This window comes from Terrapene carolina, unplaced genomic scaffold (genome assembly GCF_002925995.2).
Source record: "Terrapene carolina triunguis isolate 2854851 unplaced genomic scaffold, T_m_triunguis-2.0 Scaffold58, whole genome shotgun sequence".
NCBI lineage: Eukaryota > Metazoa > Chordata > Testudines > Emydidae > Terrapene > Terrapene triunguis.
The window spans coordinates 34,826,327-34,853,394 of record NW_020664409.1 but is presented as its reverse complement, the minus strand read 5'-3'; the positions used below and the strand labels follow the sequence as shown (position 1 = coordinate 34,853,394).

Below are 27,068 nucleotides of genomic sequence, written 5' to 3'. Positions count from 1 at the left end.
TTGTACAGAAAAAAACAATACCCTTTTATTTGTAAAGCTCTGATGAAAGAACAACTTTCCAAATGACATCCCATTTAAAAAACAATGTAAACCAATCTAACTATGGGTCAGTCACTATACAGATTGCATCCTAAATCTTAAAGATGCCTCAATATCTTATGGAGTATTTACATATGTATCAGTTAGGTAGTAACGTTTCATTGCAATTTGTATCTTTCCAGCACATACTTATTCAATGGCAAAACACTGGGGATGCGTTTGCTTTTCTGCACAAAACTTATGAGCAAATGGATAAGGGTGTTTTTCCTGAGAGAAGGTTTGTTCTTGAAAACTGTGTTTTAACAACTGGAAATACAGAAAGTGGGATGTTTTTGCTGCAATAAAAAAAAAGCATAAGGATGCCTAGTTAACTTTTTTCTTTTAAATTATTTACGTACCATTAAGTTAAAATGTTTACATTCATTCATTCATATAAAAACGGTTGTTAAATCTTATGCAAATGATTTAACACTGATTGCTGCAACGCAAATTGCACTTCTTTTTTTAAAAAAAATTATTTTATATATGGAAGAAAAATATCTGATTGCTACCCTGTTTACAAATTCTGACTGACTATATAGAGTTCAGTCACAAAATATGAACTTTCATAAACCTCAGTCACAGTGTACATTAAAAGTTATAATGCAGTCTTGCAAAGTGAGTAAATATTTTAAAACAAAAGATCTCATTAACTGACTCGACCTTGAGAGACTTGTACCAAACATTGTGATTTCCTCCATGGGTGTACTTGAACTCTGATGCAGGAAAATGACAGAGTAATGCAGGCATACTGGATACAGACAGTGCTAACAAGAGAACTGACCTGTGAGAGGGCATCAAAGGTTTAGTTCAAGATGTGTGCATTGGCACAAGCAATACTCACATTAGCGCTTTCTTAAATTTATCTCACTATCCCTTATCAAATGCTTCCCTTATCTCCCTCCCAAAAGATGACTACACCAATCAAATTCTTTGGAGAGGTGAGAGAGTGAAAACAAACATACAATCAAAAAGGCAGCATTGCTGAATTTCTTGAAGATGTATTTCTGGAACCTAACAAAAGCTCTAGGGTGCTCTTTTTGGCTGTATTCATTTTACCCTGGGAGAGGTTCACTTTCTCTTGTTTTTCTTGCATAGATGAGGAGCTGGATGCTAAGGCAGAACCTCTTTGGAAAAAACACCTCTATCATTAAGGCACAAAAACAACATCAGAGGAATGTTCTAGCCAGCACTCTCCCTGCTGCTCAGACTGCCTGATAAAATAGAACAAAACAAAAACAAGTGTGGACGTCTAAAGGCTGCAGCCCAGTGCAGGTATCCAGCTTCATCTTCTCTGAATCATGCTAAAGCTAGGGCACACCAGGAATCCTGTCTCACCGATGCTGTAACTTCAGCTGTGGAGGTCAGGCTGACTCCTGTATACAGCCCTTCTTGACCTGAATACTTGAGTGTGCTGCCTTCAGGGCTGGTGCTCTCTCCTTGGCCAGACATCACTGAAGAACCCGCCTGGAGAACAGGAAAAAAACCATAAGTGTGCTTTAACTCAGACCTATCAATTAAACAAATCGGGAGTCTGGAGAGCTGAAAAGAATTTGCCTTTGTGAAAAATGGAGCCAAAGCTCCATGAAAGCTACTAGAAGTAAGTGTTCTATGTGCAATGCTTCCAAAGTCAAGAATTCTGCAGAAATGTTATTGTCCACTGGGTGCACCAGACTCCAAGCAGAGCCAATTTGCGTGGGCTTTGTCTGAAGGATCAGGATTTGACCCCATTCTGACAGTCTTGTACCTCAAAACCTCTGATTGAAAAAAAAAAACATCTGGACAGCCAGCACATTCTCCCCAGTATATAATGGACCATTCTGTTGGCATCATCCCACCTCGAAAGCTATCAGTATTTGGGAAATATTACATGAGTATCTTTCAAAATATGGAAATCTACCAGAAAAAGGGAGAGCTGGACAAGCCGAAAGAAATGGAAATTAGTATGATTAGATTGTAATGTGCTAGTGCGTGGATGTGTGTGTACCAGTGCCCCCTACTGGATGGAATCACCTGTCAAGATTTTCATAAGTGGCTAGTGATTTTGGGTGCCTACATTTTTGGGTACCTAGCTTGAGACAACTTAAGTGGCCTGACTTTCACAAAGTGGGTTTTCAGAACTTTCTGAAAATCAGACTCATTTTAGATGCCTCAGAAAGTGGGCACCCAAAAATAGATGTAGCCAAAATAATTAGTCACTTCTCACAGTCTTGGCCAGAACCACTCAAATGTATGACATCATCCCCATACTGCTGACAGCTAACACAGATTCACTTTTATCTCAAGTGGCAGAGGCCTATGCTTTCGAACCAAGAGGGTCTTAGCTCCATCCTTGCTGTTACCATAAAGTTTGGATTGGTTATGGTGAGCTTGAATCATGAAGTTCTCAGTGGGCATGGATTTGTTACAACCCTCCCATCTACTGCAACCTACAAAGATCTAAATCAGTGAGACAAACCACAGGGAAGGTTTGGTGGATGTGACTCTGAAATCTAATAATAGTCAATCCATTTATTTTAACAGAGAAACGGAGAGTTGCAAAGATAAAAACAATCCCCTTTTTCCATGCGGCCTAGGAGATCTGCTGAAAAGGAAAACTTCAGTGCCAGACAGAGAAAGAGGCAACATTTCACCTAATAAAGGAAATGTTTAAGAGCTGACTTCATGAGAAATTAACTCTTGGGTAAATTGACTTTAAAATCTTAATTTACTTGTAAATGGATACTTGTTGGATCAAATTCCTATAAAAGGGAATATCTGACAGTGTGACTGCGGAAATAGCCTGCCCGTTATTTCAGTGGAAAGTACACATATTTAATCCAAGCATTTCACACAAAAGGAAAACTTCCCTCAGGCCCATCTCTCCGATCTTCACCTGGAGCAGCGCCAAACCAGCAGTTCTCATATATAGAAAGCAGAGACTCGCCTAAATGTTTATGGAAATTTGCACTTTTGTTCAAGTGCAGCTTCCCACAATGATTTGTGAGTCTTCATGGTGATAGGTGGCAAGATCCACCAGTAGAGACCAGGGACAGCTCTATGTATTTTGCTGCCCCAAGCACAGCAGTCAGGCTGCTTTTGGCAGCGCGCCTGTGGGAGGACCGCTGGTAACGCGGATTCAGCGGTATGCCTGCGGGAGGTCTGCCAGTCCCGCGCCTTTGGCATACCCGCCGCCGAATTGCCGCCGAAACCGCGGGACCGGCGGACCTCCCGCAGGCATGCTGCTGAAGGCAGCCTGACTGCCGCCCTCACGGCAACCGGCAGGCCGCCCCGCCACCCCCCCCCCGCAGCTTGCTGCCCCAGGCACACGCGTGGTGCGCTGGTGCCTGGAGCCACCCCTGGTAGAGACAAATTTGTCCCAGGTTAAATTTATTTTTCCATTGAAAGAGGTATTTGTGGTCAGCTGATATTTTCTGCCTGTGGTAAACTGGGGTCCAGTTTCCCCCTCAGCTGAGCTCATGAAAGTTAGTGAGGGTCCATCGGTATAACCTGAAGAAGAATTGTCTCTGGAAGTACTTCAGAAAGTATCCGTTAATAAAAAATAATTCAGAATATCTGACTTTGACCACCAACCAGTTATATAGGTAACACAAGAAAGTATGCTTATTTCTCCTGCCATCTTTATGTTTTATTTATTATATATTATACTGCTATTCAGTAAAACAAAATTATATTACTGTTATAAATATTTATAGTGTGATATAAATGTTATCTGATCAAAAACAGTGCACTTTATGATGCAGATTTATTGCTACTCCTGAAATTGAGTTCATTCTTAAAAGGTCCATTTACCCTGGCATCATTCAAACGTTTCACAATTTTTTATTTACAACAGAATCCCATGCCTCTCTGAAAAGACATTTTACGGATAATTTGCAGAACTGATCAGAAACCCGAAATTCTGTTCAGTGGAAAATTCGAACATTTCAAAATCAAAACAAAAAACTCCAAATTTTGAAATGTTCTGTGAACCGAAATTTTTTTTTAAAGTCATTTCAGGTCAATCAAAATATTTCATTTTGATTAAATCAAAATGTTTCATTTTCTTAAAAAAAATTGTAATATACGATAATTTTTGAAGCAAAACATCATTTCAAACCAATAAAGCTTCCATTTCAGAAGTCAAAATTAAATGTTTGGACATTATCAACATGCTTCCTCACAATTCTTTTTCTAACCAAAATGTCATTGAAATTGACACATTCCCACGAAAAGTTTCAACCTCAAAGATACGCCATTTTCTGATGGAAAAAATGTTTTGTATGAACATTTTCCATCAGCTCTAATAATTTGTTTGAATGCTGCACTGCCTTTTCACATAATAATAATACCACATTGCAAATCCCACTGATTTCAATAGGACTTTTGGGTGTGCAAGGAATGAATGATAGCAACCATGGCTGCTGCTATCCTTACTTCAATTGTTGTTGCAGTGTTGGGGTAGCCATGATGCTCCCAGGATGTTAGAGAGACAAGGTGGCTGAGGGAATAACCTTTTATTGGATCAACATCTGTTGGTGAAAGAGACTAGCTCTTGAGCTTACACACCACTTACCTGAAGCTCTATGTAAGCTTGTCTCTCTCACCAACAGAAGTTGTTCCAATAAAAGATATTACCTCATCCACCTGGTCTTTCTTACTTCAAGTCTCTTGTGGTAGCAGATAGCTTATGTTATTGGTTATGGGATATAACCAATTTGACTGAACCCAGTCAAAATGCGCATTGTAATCTTTGGGAGTTTTGCTTAAGTAAAAAACTGAGTAAGTCTGGCAAGATTTGGATCACAGAGCCTTTCACCTATAGGTTGGTGATTCAAATCCAGTTCTGTCATTAGTGATCAAAGTTTACTAACTGATGCCTGGTCAGTGGCCCATCTGAAAAGAGTTTGATGCTCTCATTCCAATTTGAAGTGAACATCACAAAAAGCAACCAGTCTAATTGGCCTCTTTACTGGTAATCTCAACAGAATGTTAAATGGCCTGGAGACTTAGCTAGCACAGGGTGGAATCCCACTGCCCTGATAAATAAAAGACAAATAAGTTCAATAGATAAAATTTAAAAGAAAGATAAAGTTTTCCTTTGGTGGCGCGCTGTCACATCCATGGGCGTCTCCTCTCCTTCCCCAGGACTTTCCATTTATTTGTCCTGCTCTAATGGTCTTAGAGCTGCGTACCTTTTGGGAAGAGGCTTTTATCTATAATATATAACATAGGTTCCTCTTTAACCAGAAAGACATTTAAAAAAATACATTGACCCTCCCTGGGAGGAAAGACTTTAAACTACAGAAAAACAATATTTTCAAATTTGAACAAGTTTTGCAAAGACTGTGTACACTAGAAATTAGTGTGAAAGGTTCCCATTCACCTATCCCTGCTGCTATTATTCCTTCGGGTAAACAGCTCACCTGCTTTTTCCTTGTCTGGAAAAAGTAATTCACTCTTTCCCTGATTCAATTCTACAAGGGTGGAGCAGAGAGATCTGTTTTGTGTTCCCATTTGTGGCTTATCTGTTAACGCTCCCTCAGATACCGAGAATGCGGAGGCACTTCCGGCTTGAAGGCTACATATCAGTGCCTGACCCAGACTGGGTCCAGCTCCTAAAATGAGCCAGCACGAAGTGGGGGAGGAGAAAAGACATGTGAGGAGGGGGATGGGCAGGGCAGTTTAGTTTAAAAACCACTCCTAGTTAATGGAATGACAAATTCAATTTGGGGAGTGCCCAAAGTGAGACATGGAAAATAATCTTTAGCTGGTGAAATGGCCATGGCTGAATCATTAGGTTACGCAGCTCTGCTCATGATTAAACATCGCTGCTATTAGTCCCCTAACTTCTACAGACAAAGGAAATGTATTATTGTGAATTATTTGAACCCATTTCTTTGCTGGTATAAATGGGCATGGCAGTGCAATTGAAATCAATGGTGCTATTCCAATTCACACCAACTGAGGAGCTGGCCCCTATTAATAAAATGTTAACAGCTTGAACTTGTATTGCTGTAGTCTGATGATAATATTGATAATCAACTGAACTGCAGCTTCTTGAAGAAAATTGAATGAGGTTTGTTAAGAAGAACTGGGCAGCTTTCAGAAGCATAGTCCTGCCTTACAAATAGAAAATGACAACCAGATTGGAATCTCCAGGGATGTTTGAACAGCCCAATCCTTTTCCCATTCACATTGATGGGAGTTTGCCATTGACTTCAAAGGAACCAGGATCAGGCTCCAAAACAAGTTCTTTGGATCCGGGCCTGAGTTTCTGAGGATTCCATAATCAGAGAGAAGCCACAGGTAGGATTTACAAGGGGGACGTAGGCACCTAGCTAAATCCAAGATTTAGATTCTCAAAACCCATGTCAGCCGCTACCTAACCCTGTCGGTGCCTAAATTCCCCAGCTGCCTACATTTCCACTGGTAAAGTTCCCTAGGGTCTAAATTTCTGCAGGTGGGCATGCACACAGCCACCTCATTCCTGACCACACCGAGCAGCTCATACCCACGCTCCAGCAGCCTTCTACTTATCTCACTGCAGGGCTCGATCTCGTAGACATGCTCAGAGGCCATCTTAGAGCTCATCTACCAGATTGGGCCCCACAGACAACACCCATGGAGGTGCCACCACACTTATACCAAAGGGTCCGGTGTCAGAGGACTCACCCAGAAAGTGGGAGACCTGGGTTCAAATGCTCCCCACTGCCTGATGTAGACCAGGGATTTGAAACCAGGTCTCCCATCTCCTATATGAGTGCCCTAACCACTGGGCTATGAGGTATTCCGTTGAAGCTGTTTCCCTGTGTATAAAATAACTAAGTACTCTTTGGGCTAGCAGGAGAGAGATTGACTCCATAAACCATATGTTTTCAAACTGTGGGGTGTGCCCCCCTGGGGGGCGGGAGAGCATGATGAGTTTATCAGGAGGATGAGAGTGCCCTGGGGTTGGGGGGCGGGTAGAAGGCTGGTCCCCGGATTCCAGCATCTTCCTGTGGATTGGGCTGGGGGCAGCGCCTGCTCCCCCATCCTCCAGGGCATCCTGGGCAGCCCCAGGTCTGACACTGTGCACAGCACAGCTGTGAATGTGGGGGAGGGGAACTGGCAAGGGGAGGGCTCTGCTGGGAAAGGAGGGGTCAGGGCATGAGGATATGGGGTCTCTACTGGGGGGTGACAGGCCAGCCGGGGGGGAGCTGCTCTGGGGGACCAGGGCCTGGGTATGGAGGTGGTAGCACTGCCGGGTGGAGATGGGAGACCAGGGAGTTCTGCTGCTGCCATGGAGAATGGGGCTAGGCAGGGCTGGGGCTAGGCAGGGCTGGTGCCTGAGGTTGGATCTGCTGCCCACTGAAGGGCCAGGCACTAGAATCCCCTCATACCCAGTGGCTCTGGTTTCCCCCACACCCTATAGGGCTGAGAAGCTACCCCTAGGCTAAGTAGCTCTTGGGGTACCCCAAGGGATCCATGCTTTCCCCACAGGCCCCTCCCCTTGGCCCTAGCAGGGGAGGCACCCTGGAGCTCACTAGTGACATGGGGATTTCCCCCTCACTCCGACCTCCTGGGCGTCTCTGAACTCAGCACTATCCAAGTTCCCCCCTTTGGGCCTTTTCCCTGCACTGAGGTGGGTGTGCATGGAGCATGAATCTCCAAAGGTCGGTGCAGCAAAAAAGTTTGGGAACTTTGCCATAGACCAAGGAGGTAAGAGGCGTGGGGTCAAATCCCTGCTTCACATCGGGCAGGGATCTGAAACCGGGTCTTCTACATCCTGACCATGTACTCTAACCACTGGAGACAGAGTTGACCTGGCTTAGGTGTTTGACTCCAGGAGAGGATCCAAAGTGTGACTCCTAAGTGGAGGGAGGCACCTCACTCGCTCGGAGGTGGTGCTTAGGTGACTCCCTCTCCTTTGCATTTCCTACTGGCTAGCTTAGACAGCTCTCTGCCCAGCGAGCTGGCTTTTATTAATCCCTTTTTTAGGCACCTAACTCTCCCCATGTCTTGTATAGGAAGCCTGATTCTCTACCTAATTCAGGGTAGAGAATTCCACTTGGCAGCATGACACCTAAACGTGGGGCATTGCAAGGCTCAGTCTAAGTTACCCATGTGAATTCCACACCATGTGACTGTCTTTGGGGACAAATTCAGAGCAGTCTTGGCATAGAGAGAGAGTGAGACTCTGGCCAAGAGGCAGAAACTGAAGAGAGTCAGGCTGGAAGAGTTGGAGAAGGAAGATCAAGAAATTTGAAGTGGCAGGGTGGGATCCCAAAGTTGTAATGAATCCTCTGCCTAATTGGTATTGTGCTTATAGTTCTCCCGCACAATATAAGATACAGACAGACACCACTACATATATTTTTTACACCAAAGCCTACAAATCTGCTGCCAATTTTATCTTGTGAAAGGCAGCCTTGCCTACTAAGAGAGGCAGAATTCCTTCCCTGCTCCCACTTGTTCCAGAGGGAAGTAACCAACTATTAATACTGGCCCTGAAACCAGATTACTAACCCCATGCACAGACTCAGCTGTGAGGGCCAAAATATCAGGGGACAGAGTCAAGCTTCCACCCACTCCCTGCCTCTTTCAATCCACTTCCTACCAATCTGCATTGTGGTGATGGAGAGAATACTAGACATGCAGCCTATTAGCTCCCCCCATGATGGCAGTGGAGATGCAAAGAGGCTATGGAGGAGATTTGGGGAGGGGGAGCAGGGATTAACTAAGAGCCATGAGCGGCCCCTTAGTTAATACTTTTACAGTGCTTTAAAGATCTAAAGTGCTATATCAATTCTAAGTGTTACTGTTTTATGGCTGGAGCTATAGTAAGCCAGTCGGTACCAATAAATGATGTGCATCCTGTTGTGTTACTGGGGTCCGCGTCAGTGATAACCTTTATTTATTCAAAGCACGCTTACAAAAGTTCTTTGTTACACAAAACCTGATTTGGTAAAGATTGGGGGTTCCCTTAATTTTCTAATCTCAGTGTCCCTCCTGTGAGCCCGCCTATCCACAGCACTTCCTCTGAATATTCTTCTTCTGAATACTATTGTTTCCTTTCCTGCTGTAATCTTGTCTTAATAATGATTGACATAAAAATAAGTATGAATATAACAACACGGAATTCTGTTGATTCAGTGAACTTACCACTATGTAAAATTATATTTTTAATGCTGGTGTAATTAATCCTTTTGCTTATACTACAAATGTGTACGTGTACATTTACTCTAATCTCTCCTTTATATTATACCAACATAAATCTATGGTTAATATGTCATTAATTTCCAAAAGAGAGCCAATATTTCAGCCTGGCAAGACTGCTGTCCATGCTATTGTCACTCTAAGGACCCAATCCTGAAGTCCTTCTAAAAGCAAAATTCCAAGTGAAATCAATGGGAGTTTTTCCTTCACAAGGACTGCAGGACAAGGCCTTACATTAGACTATCACAATATTTATTTTTATGGCTCTTCTGAGAAAACTTTGTGTTCATTTTCACTCATTAATAAACAAAACCAACCAAACAAAAATGTCCCTAAGATTTTAAATTACACAGCGTTGAGTACCGTTTTTGCTGCACAGACTCATAAAATTGCACTGTTTTCAGAGTAGCAGCCGTGTTAGTCTGTATCCGCAAAAAGAACAGGAGTACTTGTGGCACCTTAGAGACTAACAAATTTATCATATCTATATACAACTACATAAAAACACACCCACTCAGTTACCAGATAAACAGGAATGATTTCTTCAGTTCCAGTATATTGCTTGGGCTGTATGGATGTAAGTGAGAGCAACAACTGGCCTGCTATGCTTAAAAATTATCATAACCAGGACAACAATAGACAAAGGACCCGGTCAGTCTCTGTCCACCCATGATGCGGACTGAACTTCAAAAGAGTGGAAGTGCTGTCCAGGAGCATAAGCTGCAACAAAATGTAGAGCACCGTCATGGTCCCTGTGAAAGCAAGCCCAGTTGCTCCTCATGGACACTGGACGCACAAAGTACTGGCATGCTGCAGAATGGTGATCATATCTATTCCACAAGGGAGTATAAGTAGGCAGAAGAGGCTACCCTGCGTGGTCTCTACTGGCCCAAAGTAAAAAACAGATGTAAAGGACAGCACTTCTAGACACGATCCAGGCTGCTTTACAAGGTATCATTTGTGGTGCACATTGGTTCCCACTGGGACATCAAGATTCCTGTTCATTGCACAGGTGGCAGAGGGAGAAGTGGGGCCCTGCCTGCTGTGCTCTGATGTGAATTTACATCATCCAGACAACTTGCTGTAGGAGTGTGCCATATTTTATGCCCAAGATACAATGGCCATAGCAATCCCAATGCCAGGTGAAAATAAGGGGTTGGGCAGCAGTGCTGTAGTGGCGCCTCTTGCCACAGAGTTCAGGGCCTCTTTCAGCTCTTCTATGGGCCCAATGCTTTTCTGAAGGGAGAATTCCTTCATTGTTGCTGTGTCCTCACGGACATCAGCTCTGGCTCATGGAGACTCCATCTATTGCCATAAAGAGCAGACTTTGTTACAGTCCTTACATTGTGTTTTGTCCTAATGGGGTAATGGAGTACTGCTGGCAACCATGCCCACTGCAGCCTCTGCACATCTACAGAAGGGTGTGGACTGGGGCGCTATGCCTTTTATATTAGTGTATTTCAGCATATTGTTGTGTGCAGTTTTCTCCTTTGTGCACTTAAGGGGGAGCATCAGTGGGATGACGTGTCTCAAGATATAGAGGCAGTATGCTTTGAAAGTTTCAAATATTCTTTTATGAGGATATAAAGCAACTTCATATAGCCTGTAAATGGTTCTGTTCCATATTAACAATGGAGAAAACTCAGTATTTATACGCCTCAGAAAGACAGAAATGGGCCCAAACTAAAACCCCTACATCCAGATGTGAATTTTGCAAAGAGCCCCCATCTTTATAACGGGTCATCCCAAAAGCTCAGATGCAAACACTTCCAAACTTTGGGATGTTCTAAGTCTGGAGCTGGATCCAAATATTATAATTCATGCCCATTACTATTAATCAATCATATCTTTTAATTTTTTTAACTTCTTCAACTAGGGGCATAAAAACAACATTTAAGCCATTATCTTTCCTCAAGGCTGGCAGCCAGTAAAATTCCCTGTATGAAATGTGCAGTTTCAAAGCTGCTCAGTTGAGTAACTGCCTTTCAGAGAATAAGTTCCTTCTCCCCCGCCCCCCCGCCCCAGCCCCATTATTTTACTTTTAAAGGAAATGGAAAAGGTAGGGCTGAAAATGAATGTTGCTGACACAAATTCTGCTGAATTTCATTTCCATTAGATTTCCACATTGCTAGGAACTCTTTTGGCAGCCTCGCAAAAGCATAACAAATTACTTTTGTACCAGCAACGGAATTCATTTTCTCTAAATGATTCATTTAGCAATAACATTTCTATGAATTTCAGGCAATCGTTTCTAAAACTTCATATATTTTCCCCTAATGTATTTTGGTTCTTTTTTGTCAATTTAGCATTTTTCTACTCCTCAAAGAAGAAGAATTAGGGCAGTCAAAAAAGTGTCAGTACAGTGAGCTACATGGAATGAGTTTGTTAGAATATATAGTTCATTATAATTCCCAGTGAACAAGTGTCCACATTACAAAAACACCAAAGGCACAGTTGGCCCTAAATGACAATATTTTTGCTAGACAAGCCGAGGACTAAATAGGCATCCCTATGAGCAGTTCTTCCAGCTGATGCCCGTAGATCAGCAGGGGGAAGCTTGCACTGCTAACATCTGGGCTGTACCTGTTCTGATAATAGAGAATGGCCATCAATCCATCAGCTCTAAAGTCTCATGAAAAAAATATCCGAATGGGTGGAGGGGAAGAAAGAGGTTTGGCGTTAATATAAAATGTTTTTACATTTGACCACATTTAGGTTCCATTGCTCTGAGATGCTGAATGCCCTTAATTCCCATTGCCTTCCACAGGTCCTGAGCATGCTCAGCAACTCCCCTGAGTCAGACCCAGAGACTGAGCTTACTTCCATTAAAGTCAATGGTGAAGCTCCCCATGACTTCAATGACAGCAGGATCAAGCCTTAAAGACCATGACCTTCTGCTTGCACCTTCTTGCCTCTCCTGTTCCTTTCACAGGTTAATTATTGACTGCCTATAGCAAACAAGATTATAAGATCAAATGAGTGGACATGGGTATATATAGTACAGGCCATTATTCCAACTACTTCACAGATTCAATTCTTATAATGTGCATTCATGGTTCAAAATAGACAAGTGGGAGATTACTGGTTTAGGTCTCATCCAATGCCCACTGAAGTTAGTGGTGAATTTAGAACTAAGTGTTTTTTTCTTATCAAATGTTTGGGAGAGGGGAGGGCAGAGAGGGAGCATGAAATCCAATCATTTTCCATTTTAGACCAATGTTTTAGTTTCAAATTTCCCTTCCTTTAATGTATTTTATGTATTGTTTGAACTCTCTGAATTCTTTCATGTCAAATACAGCCTTTTAATAATATTGCTTGATGGTATCAGATACAAAAGTCCAGCATCTCTGAGCAGTATCGTTGTAAATAAGTCCACAAACAACAAAACTTGTTTTTGTTTTGTTTTGTTTTGTTTACAGTGAAACTGCATATTTCAGGAAAGAAACCACGGAAAGGAATTTGGATCGGGAAACATACCAAAAAATAATTATGATAAACAAGTTTCTTTTTACTAATAAAGAAACAGTGAAAGCCATGCTAAGGGTATCTTTTAAAGTAAATGACATAGTAAATGAAGAATACAGAAGATTGCAGGGGTGTGTGTGTGTGGGGGGGGGGAGATGTAGATAAATAAAAGAGGTTATAAATTAAACTACTTTGCAGCTTTAACTATAGTATGTATTATCCCAAATGCTGATCTGAGGGGTGATAAGAAGGTGTGGTGTGTAGATGAAAATAAGAGTTTGAAACAAACAAGATATTGTTCAGGGGACCTCCTGGGCTCAGTCCTGTGAAGTGCTGAACAGCCTCCACTCCCAGTGGGAATCTTTCCATTGATTTCCATGGGCTTTGGATCAGGCCCTAAGCACACGTCTCAGTTCACCCTGCCTGCATACAGACCACAAGACTGAGTTTTGTTGCTTTTAGTGGAAGTTTAAAATTATGCTCAGGGGAGGGAGTTCTGTGTGCGTAATGCATGCACACATTTTTAAATAACTTTTGAAAAAGATGAGATGGGTGGTGCCTTGAATTATGCACGCTGGCCAGCATTCAAGGAATTTGTGTTATGTGCACTAATGTTATTGATGTTGTCACTATGCTGTGCATTGCTATTATGTCTAAAAAAAACGGTTTTAAGATAAAACAATTTAAACTCTTCAAAACAAAATGTTTTTGTTCAAGCTTCGGTTGATTTAATCATAAAATGTATATAGATCTTAATTAAGAGGTCTGTAAAGTACTTCAGCTTGTCGTTTTGTTTACATTTATATGTAATTTCCTCAGAAATTCTTGCTCCTGTATCAGCTAACAAAACTGAAAAGTTTGTTTAGATTATTGTACTGCTAGATAAGATAAAAGCTGAGATAACATATTATACAGTGATCAGCTTGCTTACAAATAAAGATACTATTTTATCACTTACCCCCGAGGCTGTAGTTTGTGTGCTAGGGGAAGCATTTTTACTACAATCATCTGAGTTAGTAGAAGACGTGGATGTCGGAGTCATAGGAACTGCGTTATTATTGTTACCTGCAACAGAAGTAACTGTGATTAGAAACAAATATTTTCCAGTATGACAAAATGCTTACATCCAAATATCCTATCTTACAATATTTACCAGAACACGACTTTGACTTATTTATGTTCTTTGGTTTTCGCTTTCTAGTTTGAATTCCTTCTTTTTTCATGGCAAGAGGCCGAGGAACCTGGGGGGGAAAAATCAACATGGATCATAAAGACTTGCATGTACGGCACTCAGCAGAAACCAAATTTTACCATAAGATCAAATGGTGCTACAACTAAATCAATTGAAATCAACTATTTTAAAGCATTTTTATGATTATATAGACTCTACTCTCCAAAAAATAACTATTTTTTCCAGTGTTCTAGCAGTGATTCCATAAAGCCCGAAGTTTTTACTTAGGCAAAACTCTCATTTACTTCAGCCAGAGATTTTCCTAAGTAAGGACAACAGGACTGGATCCTAGGGATTTAGAGGCTGATCCTGGAAAACAGATAAACATGAAGAGCCCAATCCTGTTCCTATTGACTCCAATTGTTCATGAAAAGGCCTTGACCTAAGTGCTTGCAGGATGGGTCTTTAAACCGTAATATATAGTCTTTTTAAGTATTTATCCATGTGAACTAATGCATCATATTCAAGCTTATCTTTATATCAAGAAAATGCGTAAATAGCTGCTTTGGAGTCTGGGTCATTAAAGGCACAATTAACATACCTTTTAAACAGAAAATATGTATTCAAAATTAATATCACTTACCTAATTTAAAAAAGCTTTGGAAAATATAATCAATTCATGTAAGTGATATGATTATAATGTTTTATAACCATCACTTAATTTCTTTTTTTTAAAATGCTGGACAAAGTATTGATACATTCTAAAACCCCAATCCTTCAAACACTTATACACATGTATAACTTTACTCACAAGATTTCCCAGAGTCTAGCGCTAAACGGATTCCATTATATTCACAGTACAGTTATTTTCTTACATTATTTTTCTACATTTGCTGAAAAAAGTATAACCAACAATTTACTAACAAATGACATTCTGAATCATTTTTGTCTTATTCTTCAATTTAAGAAACATTTACAGAATTTTTAAGATAGCCTCATTTAGGCTCTGATCCTGCAACATTAAAGTCGAAGGGAGTTTTTCTATTGACTTCAACGAGCGTAGACTCAAGTCTGTGGAGCCTGCTCCTGTTAGCACTCAGCACACTGAAGTCAATGGATGTTCCATACGAGGATTGGGCCCTTACTAAACAGGAATCAAACGTGGACTGAAATAGCTGCCTACCCCGTGAAGTTTCATATAAAGGCCACAGGCATTGCATACTGGCTCGCCCTCTGCATTCCTACGCCACAGGGTTGTGGTTGTGGTGTGACAGTTGGCACAAGACAAACCAAGCCGTCTCGATGAAGGCTAGGGGCAAGCACAGGTAAACAAAAAAATAAACAAACAAATACAAACAAATGTACTTTGCCACTTAACAGCTGGAGAGAGGAATGGACTGGTAACTGGTTTACCACAGCTATGTGTAATACAAAGTCAATATAACAACATTTAGCTTCTGTAAGCTGCTTCACAACCTAATCTAATTAAGCCCTCCACCCACCCCAAAATGTGGGTATTATTATCCTCATTTTACAAACAAGGAAACTTATGCAAAGAGGTAATGTGATTTTCCCAATTCTGGAGAGGCAAAATTAAAACTCAGGAGTTTCTGATCACCAATTGTGTGTTCAGACCATGGGATCTCATCACTTCCTCTGATAGGTTGGATATGAAAGGCAGCTGCAAAGTTTTTCAACAGATTTCCATCAAAATGAAAACTGGGCAGTGCACATAAGTCTCTTCCGTGGAGCTTTCAGAGCACTCTCCCTTTTCATAATGTGCTACTGTAAAGTAATGGTTTTGACGTGGCACTTTTTTGTGCTGCCTTAAATTGCCTACTTTTTAAGCATTGCCTTAAATTGGTTTGAGAAAAATCAGCTTCTTTTAATGACCTTCCTACATCAGCAGTGAAAAATGAACATTCCAGTATGGCAGGGATTCTGTTTAAAGCAAAAAGACAGCTCAATTTTCACAAGCTGAACTTCACCTGAAGGGCTGACAGCTGCAAACTTTTGTTTTGACATGGAAAAGGAATATGGAACAGATATCAAAGGGACTTAATATGTACAACAAACAGTGTCATTTTTGTAAAAACATATTTATCACCAAGTGAAAAACAACATACTTCAGGAACATGCTTTACAGAACAGTGCTCACTCTCTGTGTATGAATGTTCTAGGAAGTCAGTAAATTGGTGTGTGACAGCAAGGTCCATATTATAAACAAGCCATTTATGACACTCTTCAGTGGAGTTTGGAGCCAAGATGAAGCAACCTTATATCAGAAATAACCATATAACAAAGAGCTTTATGACTGCAGACTATATATCATAAGTGAAGCCAGTCCTCATAAAAATGTGAAATGAAGGTGAATGGGTTATAAAAGTTCCTGTAACAAGCGCTCTCTTTCACATTCATCACAAGCAAGGAATTCAAGCTACATCATAAATCTGTTATTTTACAAAGTATTGCAATGTCAAAAAAAATCAGGGACTAGCTGTTTGCAGGCTGAAAAGATTTGCATAAAGCAGTCAGTTTCATTGCACCGCATTCAGCCCATCATGACCATAAAGAAAGAGTCCACAACAAGAACTAATTTATTGGGCATACGCCCTTTCCATTTGTACCATTTACTGTTGGTTTGCTCGAAATATCTGGAGACCTTTGATACCACACCTGCCACACAGAAAACAAAAAATAATGTTTTCAGAATGATAAGTATTTTTCAGAGCTATAGTCAGGTCTCTTGAATTCTATCCATTTGTGTCACTAAGTAGTGAGCTGTAACTTTACATCACGGTTGTAAAGAGAATTATAAATTAAATATAATTGCTTTGACTGTGAACTTTGAATCTAAAAGTCATTACTGGTTGCATACTGAAGATAATCACCAAGCTGTGGTTTCAGTCTGTACCAATTTAAGGCAATACTGATAGTACTGTAGCAAATAATTAGTACTGAAACAGAATTTGTCATATTACGGTAATTAATAAAAGAAAATGAAAGATACACACTGCTTCCAAATTCTGCTTACCTTCCTAAAGCAAAATTACTGTTGAAATCAACAGAGTTTTGTGTGAACAGGATTTGGCCCCAATGTATATGCTGCATTTTCTAAAATTTACGTAGTTGGATCTTATTACAATTTTTTTTGGTTTTCTTTTCTTTTTGTTTGTATGTAAATTGGCATAAGTCTCAATATATTTTATATTCTCTGTTTTCTATCATTTTCTGCATCACTGTTGTAGTAAAATCTAATTTATCTAAAAAACTATTTAACTTTCAAAAAGTTTTGGCACTAAAACGAATAAAATCTTGGCTTTCCTGCTGCAGGAGTTTTACCACTGACTTCAGTAACAGTAGGACAAGGGCCAAAACACACTTATCATCTTCAAACCATTTTTTGTTATATACTTCCAGATGTATGAATATACAATCATACATATATTATTTTGGTTGTACTTATTTGGAATAGATTATGACTATATTTTTCATAGAACACTGTAAAACGTTTGTTTCATTGAGGTGTCAGATTTAAATCGCTGCAATTTACTGCGTTCTGTGCACACACACACACACAAAAGTGAAAACCAGGAACACCATGGACCAGATCCTCAACTCGGGTATATCTGGTTCCATGGCCTTAAAATTAGGAAAGCTATGATCGTTTACACCAGCTGAGGATCTGACCTCATGTGCTGCATTTGTTCCTGCTAATTAGCCTTACTTAATGAAATTTGCTAAATAACCAGTTAAGAAATTGAGCATCCAACAGTAATTAACTTTTGGTTTTAATTAATTCTTTGGCTCAAGGCACTTCACCAGATGAATGTTGACATGATGAAGAAAATGTGGCTTTTAAAAGCTCGTCAAGTGTGGTTTTTTTCCAGTTACAGAAAATATTGTAGAGGATGGTGATAGAATTGTTGTTTAACAAAGAATGGCATTTCTTTTTATACAGTAGAAATATGAAGGAACTGCAACAGCTGGGGTGATTGAAGGGGTCTTGAAGCTTGATCAGCTTGTCACACTGTCTTCAGACACCAGGGTCCAAGCACCGGTTTGGATTAGGTCAAACATCACTTATTATAACTATCCCACTAATGGAAATTATCAAAAGGAGAATTCTCTGTCTTTACTGTCCTCAACCCAGATTTATTAAAAACAGTCTGCAGTGCCCTCTTGTTCCATTTTCTCCTTCCCTCTTCAGTGCCAGTGCTGAATTATAAACTGGGGTTCTGGTCTGTAGTGTTTGTTTGTAGTGCATTTTTTACAAATTATGGTTCATTTTTAGCAGTAAAACAAAAAAACAAAGGCTTTTATCTTGTTTAAGCAATTAGTTTTCCTTTAATTATATAAACAAAAATCCCCCAGATCCAGAGAAATGAGCTTTTCACAAACAAGGTACGTCTTTAGGAATTTCTGGCTCCCTGGACAAACAATTTTCAACATTGCAAAAAACTGAAACTTCCGGTATTTTCAGTGTGTATTTTTTAAAATCTGTGTTGCTTCTTTGAGGGGGGTTTGTCAATTTAAAAAAAACACCCAAAGGGTGAACTCTTATTTCCCCAGTTTATGCTCCAACATAATTATGACCTAAAGATGAGCCAGGCAGCAGCGCACCAGAAGGACAGCAAGAAGGCTGCATAGGGGGAACCTAGGTTACAGCACAACCGGCTAAGGCTAACACATCTTCTCACAGGTTAGCCTGCAACTTCACCCACATTAAAGGGGCTTTTCCACTGTTTTGAACTAATTTTCTGCCCGTCAGGACAGGGTCACCTCCTGAGCCTGAGCCTACAAGGTGCTGAGCACAGTGGGCTCTCACTGGCTCCAGTGAAAGCTGTGGGCACTGAAGGCCTGTCGCTGCATAGTTAGGTCAATGGGAGTTTTGCTACGGACTTCAGTGGGAACAGGACTGAGCCCTAGGTTCCTGGCAGGATCAGGGACTGTGTGAGTGGGCAGGGGAGCTAAAGGGCAAACTGTGAGAGCTAGGACTGCAGGCTCAAGCCCTAGGAACAGGGGTCGGTATTTGAAGGCCTGTGATGTCAGCAGCCGTTCACACTCAAAAGGTGTGACTCCGGTTTCGGGGGTGGGGGGCTGGAATGTGGAACGAGGCTGGCTCCCAGCCGTCTGTGCCTGGCGCTCACTCACTCACCACTCTCTTCTGGGGTTTGATGAGGGGCCTGCTTAGGCCGTTCATTTTGGTGTACAGCCCGCAGGCGTTGCACAGATAGTTGCCGGTGCCGTCCCTTCTCCACAGAGGGGTCTGAATGGAGCCGCAGTTCACACATTCCCGGCTCTCGGACAGATCTTCCAGCAGGTCTAGGAGGGGACACAGTCAAAGGAAGGCGAGTTAACAATACAACCATCCCCTGCTGTCAGACGGGGGGAGCGGGTTTAGGAGCCGCAGAAATCAGCGGGCAGAGGTTGCTCGCTCTGCGGGGAGGGCTCGGGGCATTGCGCAACAAGACGGAAACTTGCCCAGCCCCAGCGGGCTTTGCCCTCCGCTTCCTCCCTTTGACTCATCCTCATCAGAGCCATTTTAAAGTGAAGTCATGCAAAGCCGGGCTGAACCGAGATACCCCACCCCAACCTGCTTCGTCATTTGCTCTTCGGAGCCTAGCACAGGCTCAGGTCACGGCTCTCCTGTCGCAGCAAAATGCGTCTTTGGCAGACGAACTAAAGTGACCCATTTGCCATCTGTCCCCGGGGGCTTTCTCGCGATCTTAAAGCCCCAGGCCAGGCTGAAACCCCCCCCAGTTTCCAGCCCTTAGCTCCTCCGGTCACAACACAGCGCAGAGCCACTACTCTGAATCTTTCACCATTTCGGTCAGCGCTGTCCGCTGCAGCTGTTTAAAACATCGCCTGATGATGTTTTAATCAACAGGGCCTTGATACAAATGTTCCTCTCGTGAGAGAGCGAGACAAAAACTCTACACAGAGAGAGACCGAAGAACATTTTAATTCCTGATTTAAAAAAATAGTATTAACCCACAAGGTGGGATTTTTCCCCCGTACGGCCCAATCCTTCTCACGTTGATCACAACGAAAATTTTGCCGTGGTGAAAACCGCAGGACAGGACTGCTGGGTCAGTTAAAGATCCAATCGTGTACATTTGAAACTGAAAATCACACAGTGCGATATTTACCAATTTTCGTTTAGTCTGGCGGATTTATTTGGATTTCAGAATTTTACTAACTCACTTTTTGTATGCCTATATTGACCAGAATCTATTTTCAATCATAATTGCTCGCGGTGTTTATTTAAATTATTTATTTATAGTATAGAAAGAAGCAATAAATCAAAAGGCATTTACACCGGGCAGAGATATCTTTACTCAGAATAAATATGGAGCGGGTGTGCAAAACTATTATGTTCGTTGCCAAAATATCCACCTTTCAAAGTCCACTTGGGAGTCTAACTGTAATCATAGTAAATCAGAAGTGAAGTTATTTTTGTCAAATAATTCTCAGTCACGACTGAGCAAAAGTGTTTGATCGTTTTAGAGTCTTACTGGGAAAAAATGCTTTACGACTTATTAAAACTTCAATACAAAAAAGTCTTTGCTAATTGGATTTTACTAAATCTATAGTTGAGACAAAAATTTGACCTTAGTGTGTATGGTGGGGGGGTGAGAAACTAAATATAATTATTAAGAAATATACTAAGTGGAAAAATACCTAACATTTTATCACAGGGCTCTATTAACTATTAAACAGTTAAAAAAGATATACATGTTAGGCAAAGAATAAATAAATCCCAACTATAACAACCAAACATTTCCTTGTCTGGAACCCTTTCTTTATCTGATTCATCTCTCCATATTTTAAAGATAAAGATCAATCTTTATATTTTGATATATATATATATATATATAGTACAGAGATCATTTAAAATGTTTTACCGCTGTATCACTTTCTTAGTTTAAGAGAGGGGGAAGCCATTGTTGCAGAAATGTAGCTTCATAATTGATTCTCTCCCCTTTTAATGCCCTGTTTTACCTGACTTTGTTCGTCATGAGGTTACTCTTTTATGTTTCACATATTAGCTTTGTGTTCCCTAAAGTGAAAGAGATCTTGTAAATGTCAAATAAGCGTTTGATATAACTGTTTGATTATACTAAATGTACTTCGCGTAGAAAGAAATTGTATTTCCCCCTCCCTGGTCCCCCCCCCCTCCCAAATTTTTCTCCTCCCTTCATTTACAAAAATTACAAGTTAAAATGAAATCAGAACATGGCAGAGTCCAGAGACCACAGTTCAAATTACACTGTCAGCTTGTAACTCTTAACACATCACTAAGATTTATTAATCTTTGCACTAAAAGCCGCCATTGAATACTGTAATCAGTAAAATGCTTCAGGCTTCAAGGACACTGGAGTTAAACAGTTATTTTTTCCAATTGTTTACTTTAAAAAGTTACCTTCATACCTATGGAAAGAAATTCTATGGAGATAATATTTCTCTAGCCTTTAGAATAGTTTTTCCTTAATCCATGCTAGATATATTTATAACTATAATAAAAGAATATAGCTTTAATTGTTCAGTAAAAGCTTAGAAACTCTTACAAGTTATGAGAATTCTGTCATTGCATTATTTATGAGAATTCTGATTCCATTAAGTTATGAAAATTCCACGATACTCTTGCCTGACATTTTAAAAAAGAGCTTGATTGCACACACTGCATGTGTTCTGAGTGCTGATCTTTTTATTTGATAAAACGTTTATAGTTGGATCCTTTTTAAATGCGGGAGTCTAACTTGCAGAAACAGAAAACTATTTTTATCATTAGTCAGAAGTGATGTGATGGAATCGGTTGTGGGGTTTAAGTTTTACTTTTTAACTTTGTGCAAATCTCCCCCATTATTTTCCTCTACAACAGACGGATTTCTTTCCTTTGAGTTCCTACCCGGGAATAAAAAAGCGTTCATGGAAATATTAGGAGACCTACACAAATCTATAGCAGATAGTGTAAACTGTATTTGTGATATCCGTATATAGTGATTGTATTATAGCAAGCACCCAGAACATTAAATGTCATAATTATTACAGGCCCAAGTCAATGGGGATGTTTCCTGAGTTAAAGCTGCGGGAGGGAACTCTAAGAATGCTTTACAGAGAACTCTTAATAAATGAACATTTGTACTAAAGGGATAGCATAAGAGAACCTCAATCTGTGGGGGACTCTGATCCGTTTATTCGCTTCTATTTTAATATGTTATATCAAGCATATACTAGACCTTGACATCTTCTTAAATAAACTAATTGAAGGGGAAACCATACAGAAGGCATTTGTGCTGCTATAATATTTCTCACGCAAATATATGCAGTGTAGTTGTAGCCGTGTTGGTCCCAGGATATTAGAGACAAGGTGTGTGAGGTGATAGCTTTTATTGGGCCAAGTCTGTTGGTGAGAGAGACACGCTTTGGAGCTTACACAGAGTTCATCCTTACCCAGACCTGAAGGACAACTCTGTGTAAGCGGGAAAGCTTGTCTCTCTCGCCAACAGAAGTGGTCCAATAAAAGGTATCACCTCACTCACAAACATTATAAACAGATTGCATTCACATGCTACTCTGAATGTAGTCTAAACCTGATTGGGAAGAAGGGGAGAAGAAAAGAGATTTTGAGGTTTGGTGACTGCCAGGACACCTGCATTTTGTGGTTCGGATACACACACACACACACACACACTTTGGTTGTTCCTAGTCTGGATTTTGCCTAGAGTCTCTTATTTCCTTTACAATAAAACCTTAACCTTGTTTTGAAGGCTCTGTATCTCCAGCACCCAATGCCGCCCCCAACCTTGCACGTTCCCACACCTTTTCGGTCGCAAGGTCACAAACTCATCTTCGGGGAAGTTTATGGGGGAACAGTTAGAAACATTAAATTATACCCAGTGAAATTAGCGGAACTACTTTCCCGGCCGTTTTAAGGCAGGGATTAAACATATTACACTTCATATAATATTATCACCGCTTTTCCAAAGACAGGGTTGTAGGGACCAGGGTGGGATATACCACCGACTTAATCGTTTTAACACTGTGTTTAAACGAACCAAAAATCAAATCAGTGTCTTGCAGAATACATAAAGAAAGTACATCGGGTATTTGCGAAGGAGAATCAGTGATCCAGAGACAGAAATGTGTCCGCTCGCCCTTCCTTGCAGAATGATCTAACCCTTCTTCCTTAATCTCTTTCTGTTTAGGATTACCCATTCCTTCCTTCCTTCCTCTTCAAACCTATCCATGAGCCTTTTTCCCTCCGCCTTCATTCGTCTATGAGAATTTCCATTCCCATAGCCCTCTCCTTAGGCAGATGATATGGTTGCTTCCTTGCAGATTTGATCCAGGCCGGTTATCTCCCGTGTTTTCCACTTTAACTTTTAAAGACCTGACACTCAACGTTCGTGTTGCACGAGAAGAGGGTTTTCTGCTTTGCTTTGCTCTTTCGCTGCTATCTCTAAAAAATTAATCATCTTCATTCTCTGTGTCACGTTAGTAAACACGAGAGTGGGACTTAAAATGCCTAAATCAAATATGTTGCATTGGAGGACTGGAGAAGGGTTGTTTATCGAACGATGAAAAGATTTTTAGGTGGTACCATCTGTGGTTTAGAAGGAAAATGATACTGAATCCATGTGCATAAAATATTTACTAGTAGTGTGATAGGCAAAAGCAAGCGCAAAATTATATTCTGACTGAAAGAAGTTGAAGAGATTGCAATAACCAAAAATCATCGCAAAGTAACTCAATCTTCAACCCTACAGTTAATGTAATGACACACATAATTTCTTTTGCTAAAAAGACGCTGACATCAGTAAATTCCGCCACTGGGAACCTGACTGTGCCAGCGGTTTTAAAACAGAAATTCCCATTGATTTTAATTTTAAAATGGCTAACACTAACTGGTTTTGGATTTGCCTTTGGAAATCACAAACATCCATTGAGCAAGTCTCTGTAATGTGCCTGAATCGTTTATTTCGAATAGAAGGTGTAATTTACACTGCATTTTTCACTATTTCTTAATCGAATTATGTTAATACGGGGAAGCACGAATATACAATAAAGAGACATCTGGAAGCGACTTACATTAACCAACTCTTTTCTTTTCTTTAAAAAAAAAGACCAGGCTTAAAACGCCGATTAAAATACTTCCAATTGATGCCATTTTAAAGAAATACAAAAAGGCAGCAATGTTTATTCCAAAAGAACAACAACAAGGAGTCCGGTGGCACCTTAAATACTAACAGGTTTATTTGGGCATAAGCTTTCGTGGGTAAAAAACCAGACTTCTTCAGATTCATTTTATTCCAAAAGATACTTTTGTATTACCGGCCCCCTGCCTGCCATTATCACCAAAGCCACACGATTCAAAAACACCAAAAGAATAAGGGTCTCAAAATACTTCCACTGATCCCTTCCAAACCACTGTCCCTGCACACAACTCAGGAGAGAAAACTTATTCCAAAAGACAGCTGAAGGTTAGCGGCCTTTCAGGATTCCTATTTACCAAACTTTATGCATATTCATTCAAAGAATGTGTTTATGCTAATGAAACGGCTTCTACTAGCAACTTTATCCTCCCCTTAAAAACAACAACAACAAACCCCACACCCCAGGATCTTAAAATTTTCTCCAAAGACACCGACCTCTTCCAATCCTCCTCCTCAAAGGATACACAAATAGGGACTAATAATTCTACTTCAGTGCCATCTGCTTCCCTGTCACTTCCTCCCCTCTCCACAACCACAGTTCCAGCCTTGCAGCAGAAAACACAGGCTGGCCACACACAAAAAATGCCGCCCCAGCTCCCCTTCCCTTGCAGGGAATTCCCCCCCTCCCCCCTGGGGTCATTTCGTTCCTGCTGTATCCCTCCAGAGCCTGGCCGGCCCTTCACACAGATCCAAGCCCATGGCGGGGCCTGGGAGCTCTTACCTGCGCTGGGAGCCCGCACCGGGATCGGGGTGGCTCGGCTTTGCAGACAGTGCAGCATGGAGTTCTCAAAAGGTCCCGTGGGCCAGGCGGGGGTGAGCTGGGGTCCCACATAGGAGGGGTAGTGGCCGGGGTAAGATCCGTTCAGAGGCCTGCCCAGCGGGCTGTACTGGTCCCTGGCATTGAGGCTGTTGCTGTAGCCCCCCGGCTCTCGGGAGGCCCCGTTGGCCATGGGCGGGCTGGGGGAGTAAGGGAAGCGGCCCGAGGGATGCGAGCCGCTGCCGTTGCTGTACGAGGGGCTCTCCGAGGCCGGCTGGGGCCACACCGAGTGGCTGCTGCCCGGGTGGCTGGGCTGGGCGGCCCCGCTGCCCTGGAGGTAGGGGAGGCTGGGCAGCATGGAGCCCACGCGAGTGGTGGGCACGTAGACCGGGGAGCTGGCCGTGGAGTGCATGAAGCTGCCGGCAGATCCATCGTAAGGGGCCGGCGGCCCTTGGCTGGCCGAGATCGCCAGGGTCTGGTACATCTCCTCGGGCTGTTCGGCGCCGAAGGGGCTCAGCTTGGAGCCGCGGCTGGACCAGAGCAGCTTGTTGGTCTGGTCTAAATCCGTGAAGAGCAGGATGTCCTCCCAGCTGGGCAGGCTGGGCGCGTGGGGGGCTCCGAAGTGCACGTAGGGGGCGAGCAGGGACCTGCCCTCGGCGGCGGCGGGAGGAGGAGGCCGGGTCCCTTCGGGCTCGTGCTGCGGAGTCTTGGAGGAGCCGCGCTCGCCCGGGGAGCAGCAGGAGGAAGACGCCGGCGAAGGAGGAGAGGGGCCCGGCTCCCTGGCGGGGAAGGGGCAGGAGGAGTCGCCAGCGTCCGCGCCGCACCGCTTCACCACACACCAGCCGCCGTCAGTCAGGGCCATCCAGGTCCCCGTCTAGCCTCTGGGGAAGGGAGGGGGGGAATAGGGAGGGGAAGGCGCGTGGGGGGGGGGGCACAAAAGAGAAGAAAAAATCCAGTTAGCAAACAGACCTCAGCGTCTCCCTCAGCTGGGAGCCGAGGGGACCCTCTAATCGCTCCTGTAGCCTTGCCCCGTTGTCTGGCTCCCGGGCAGAATAAAGATCAGCCAGCAAAGGTCATTAACATCCCGCAGCCCCCAACCCCACGTCCCACCCCATCCTCGCAGCCTGCTAGCAGTGCGCGCTAGCGGCCCGAGCTCAGCTGCCCCCAGCAATAGGTAGAGTAGGCAGGGAGCAGGGCACCAGGCTGAGCTTTCCCACCTTATCTTGGGTTGCAGATCGAAAACGAGAGGGAAAGGAGATGGGGAGAGCGCTGTTTATTGTGGGCTACCCACGCGCCCCTTCCTTATTTTCCGATGCATGAGTCATCTGAATTCCTCCCACGAGGAAAGCAATTAGCAATGGCACGGGTCAGGTTCTCTCTAGCTCTTGGGAAACAGACACGCGGCGTTGCATCAATCCGTGTCTTTCCCTCAGTTTTGTTTGTTTCAAACAAAAGATCGCAAAAGGGACGGGGGGGATGTGCAAAGCCCACCCAGGAGAGGCGATCTACCAAGGGCGAGGGGCATGTACCTTTCGGAGGAAGCTGGTGCCAGCCTGCGCCACTTACTCGGGGCCTTTGCAGTTGCAAGTCCAACCCCACAATAGCACACCTTGGAAATGGCACCAATCCACAATCAACAAACGCAAACTGCGGCACGTCAGACAACCTGGGGCCCCCGGCGGAGATCACACCGCGAGCGGGAGCAGCCAGTATTAAACAGGCCACACACACCCCCAGCACAGCCCCAAGTCCTCGGAGGAGAGGGGTAGAAAGCGAAAGAGAGAGTTTGGAAAAGGGGGAAGTGTCAGCCGCTCAAGCAACAAAAGTGGACGCGCAAGTTTCCTTCTCTGAGCTTCCCAAACCACCTCGGGGCTCTTAAGATAACCACATGAATAGCAATCCCAACACACAAACCCCCCTTGCAGACAGGCACAAAATACGTCTCTCCCTTTGCAAGATAACTAGGAGATAAGGGGCGGGTAGATAAGGCTTCCAGGCAAAGCGAGCAGAAGTCTGTCCAGAGCAACTCCTCGGGCACCAGCAGAACCCTCAGCGAGCCCGGACCGTGTTTTAAATCAAGAGCAAGAAGAAACAAAATCAGTAAGCAAACCTCTCGTGATTGCTTCGCATTGGCTTCCTTGCTTTGGTCTCAGCAGGCTTTAATCCAGTGAGCGAGGGGAGAGGAGAGCGGCAAACTCGA

General features: G+C 42.5%; 1 protein-coding gene across 1 annotated transcript; it reads right to left on the bottom strand.

Annotated features, from left to right (window-relative positions):
- GATA6 (GATA binding protein 6) lies at window positions 1–27,068 on the bottom strand. The gene is made up of 7 exons (XM_024206504.2): window positions 26,979–27,068; window positions 24,833–25,749; window positions 19,050–19,216; window positions 15,075–15,200; window positions 13,874–13,961; window positions 13,679–13,785; window positions 1–1,545 (listed from the first exon to the last, which is right to left on the bottom strand). The coding sequence occupies exons 2-7, from the start codon at window positions 25,728–25,730 to the stop codon at window positions 1,378–1,380; spliced, it is 1,554 nt and encodes a 517-aa protein (XP_024062272.1). The 5' UTR covers window positions 25,731–25,749; window positions 26,979–27,068; the 3' UTR covers window positions 1–1,377.

Bases quoted from the DNA above. Each gene is read 5' to 3' on its own strand.
- GATA6 (XM_024206504.2), bottom strand. From the start codon at position 25,730: ATGGCCCTGACTGACGGCGGCTGGTGTGTGGTGAAGCGGTGCGGCGCG. The intron at 19,217-24,832 runs GTAAGAGCTCCC...GTCCCCTCCTAG, and splicing joins GGTGCGGGCTCCCAGCGCAG to ACCTGCTGGAAGATCTGTCC. The intron at 15,201-19,049 runs GTGAGTGAGTGA...GCTTGCCCCTAG, and splicing joins TCAAACCCCAGAAGAGAGTG to CCTTCATCGAGACGGCTTGG.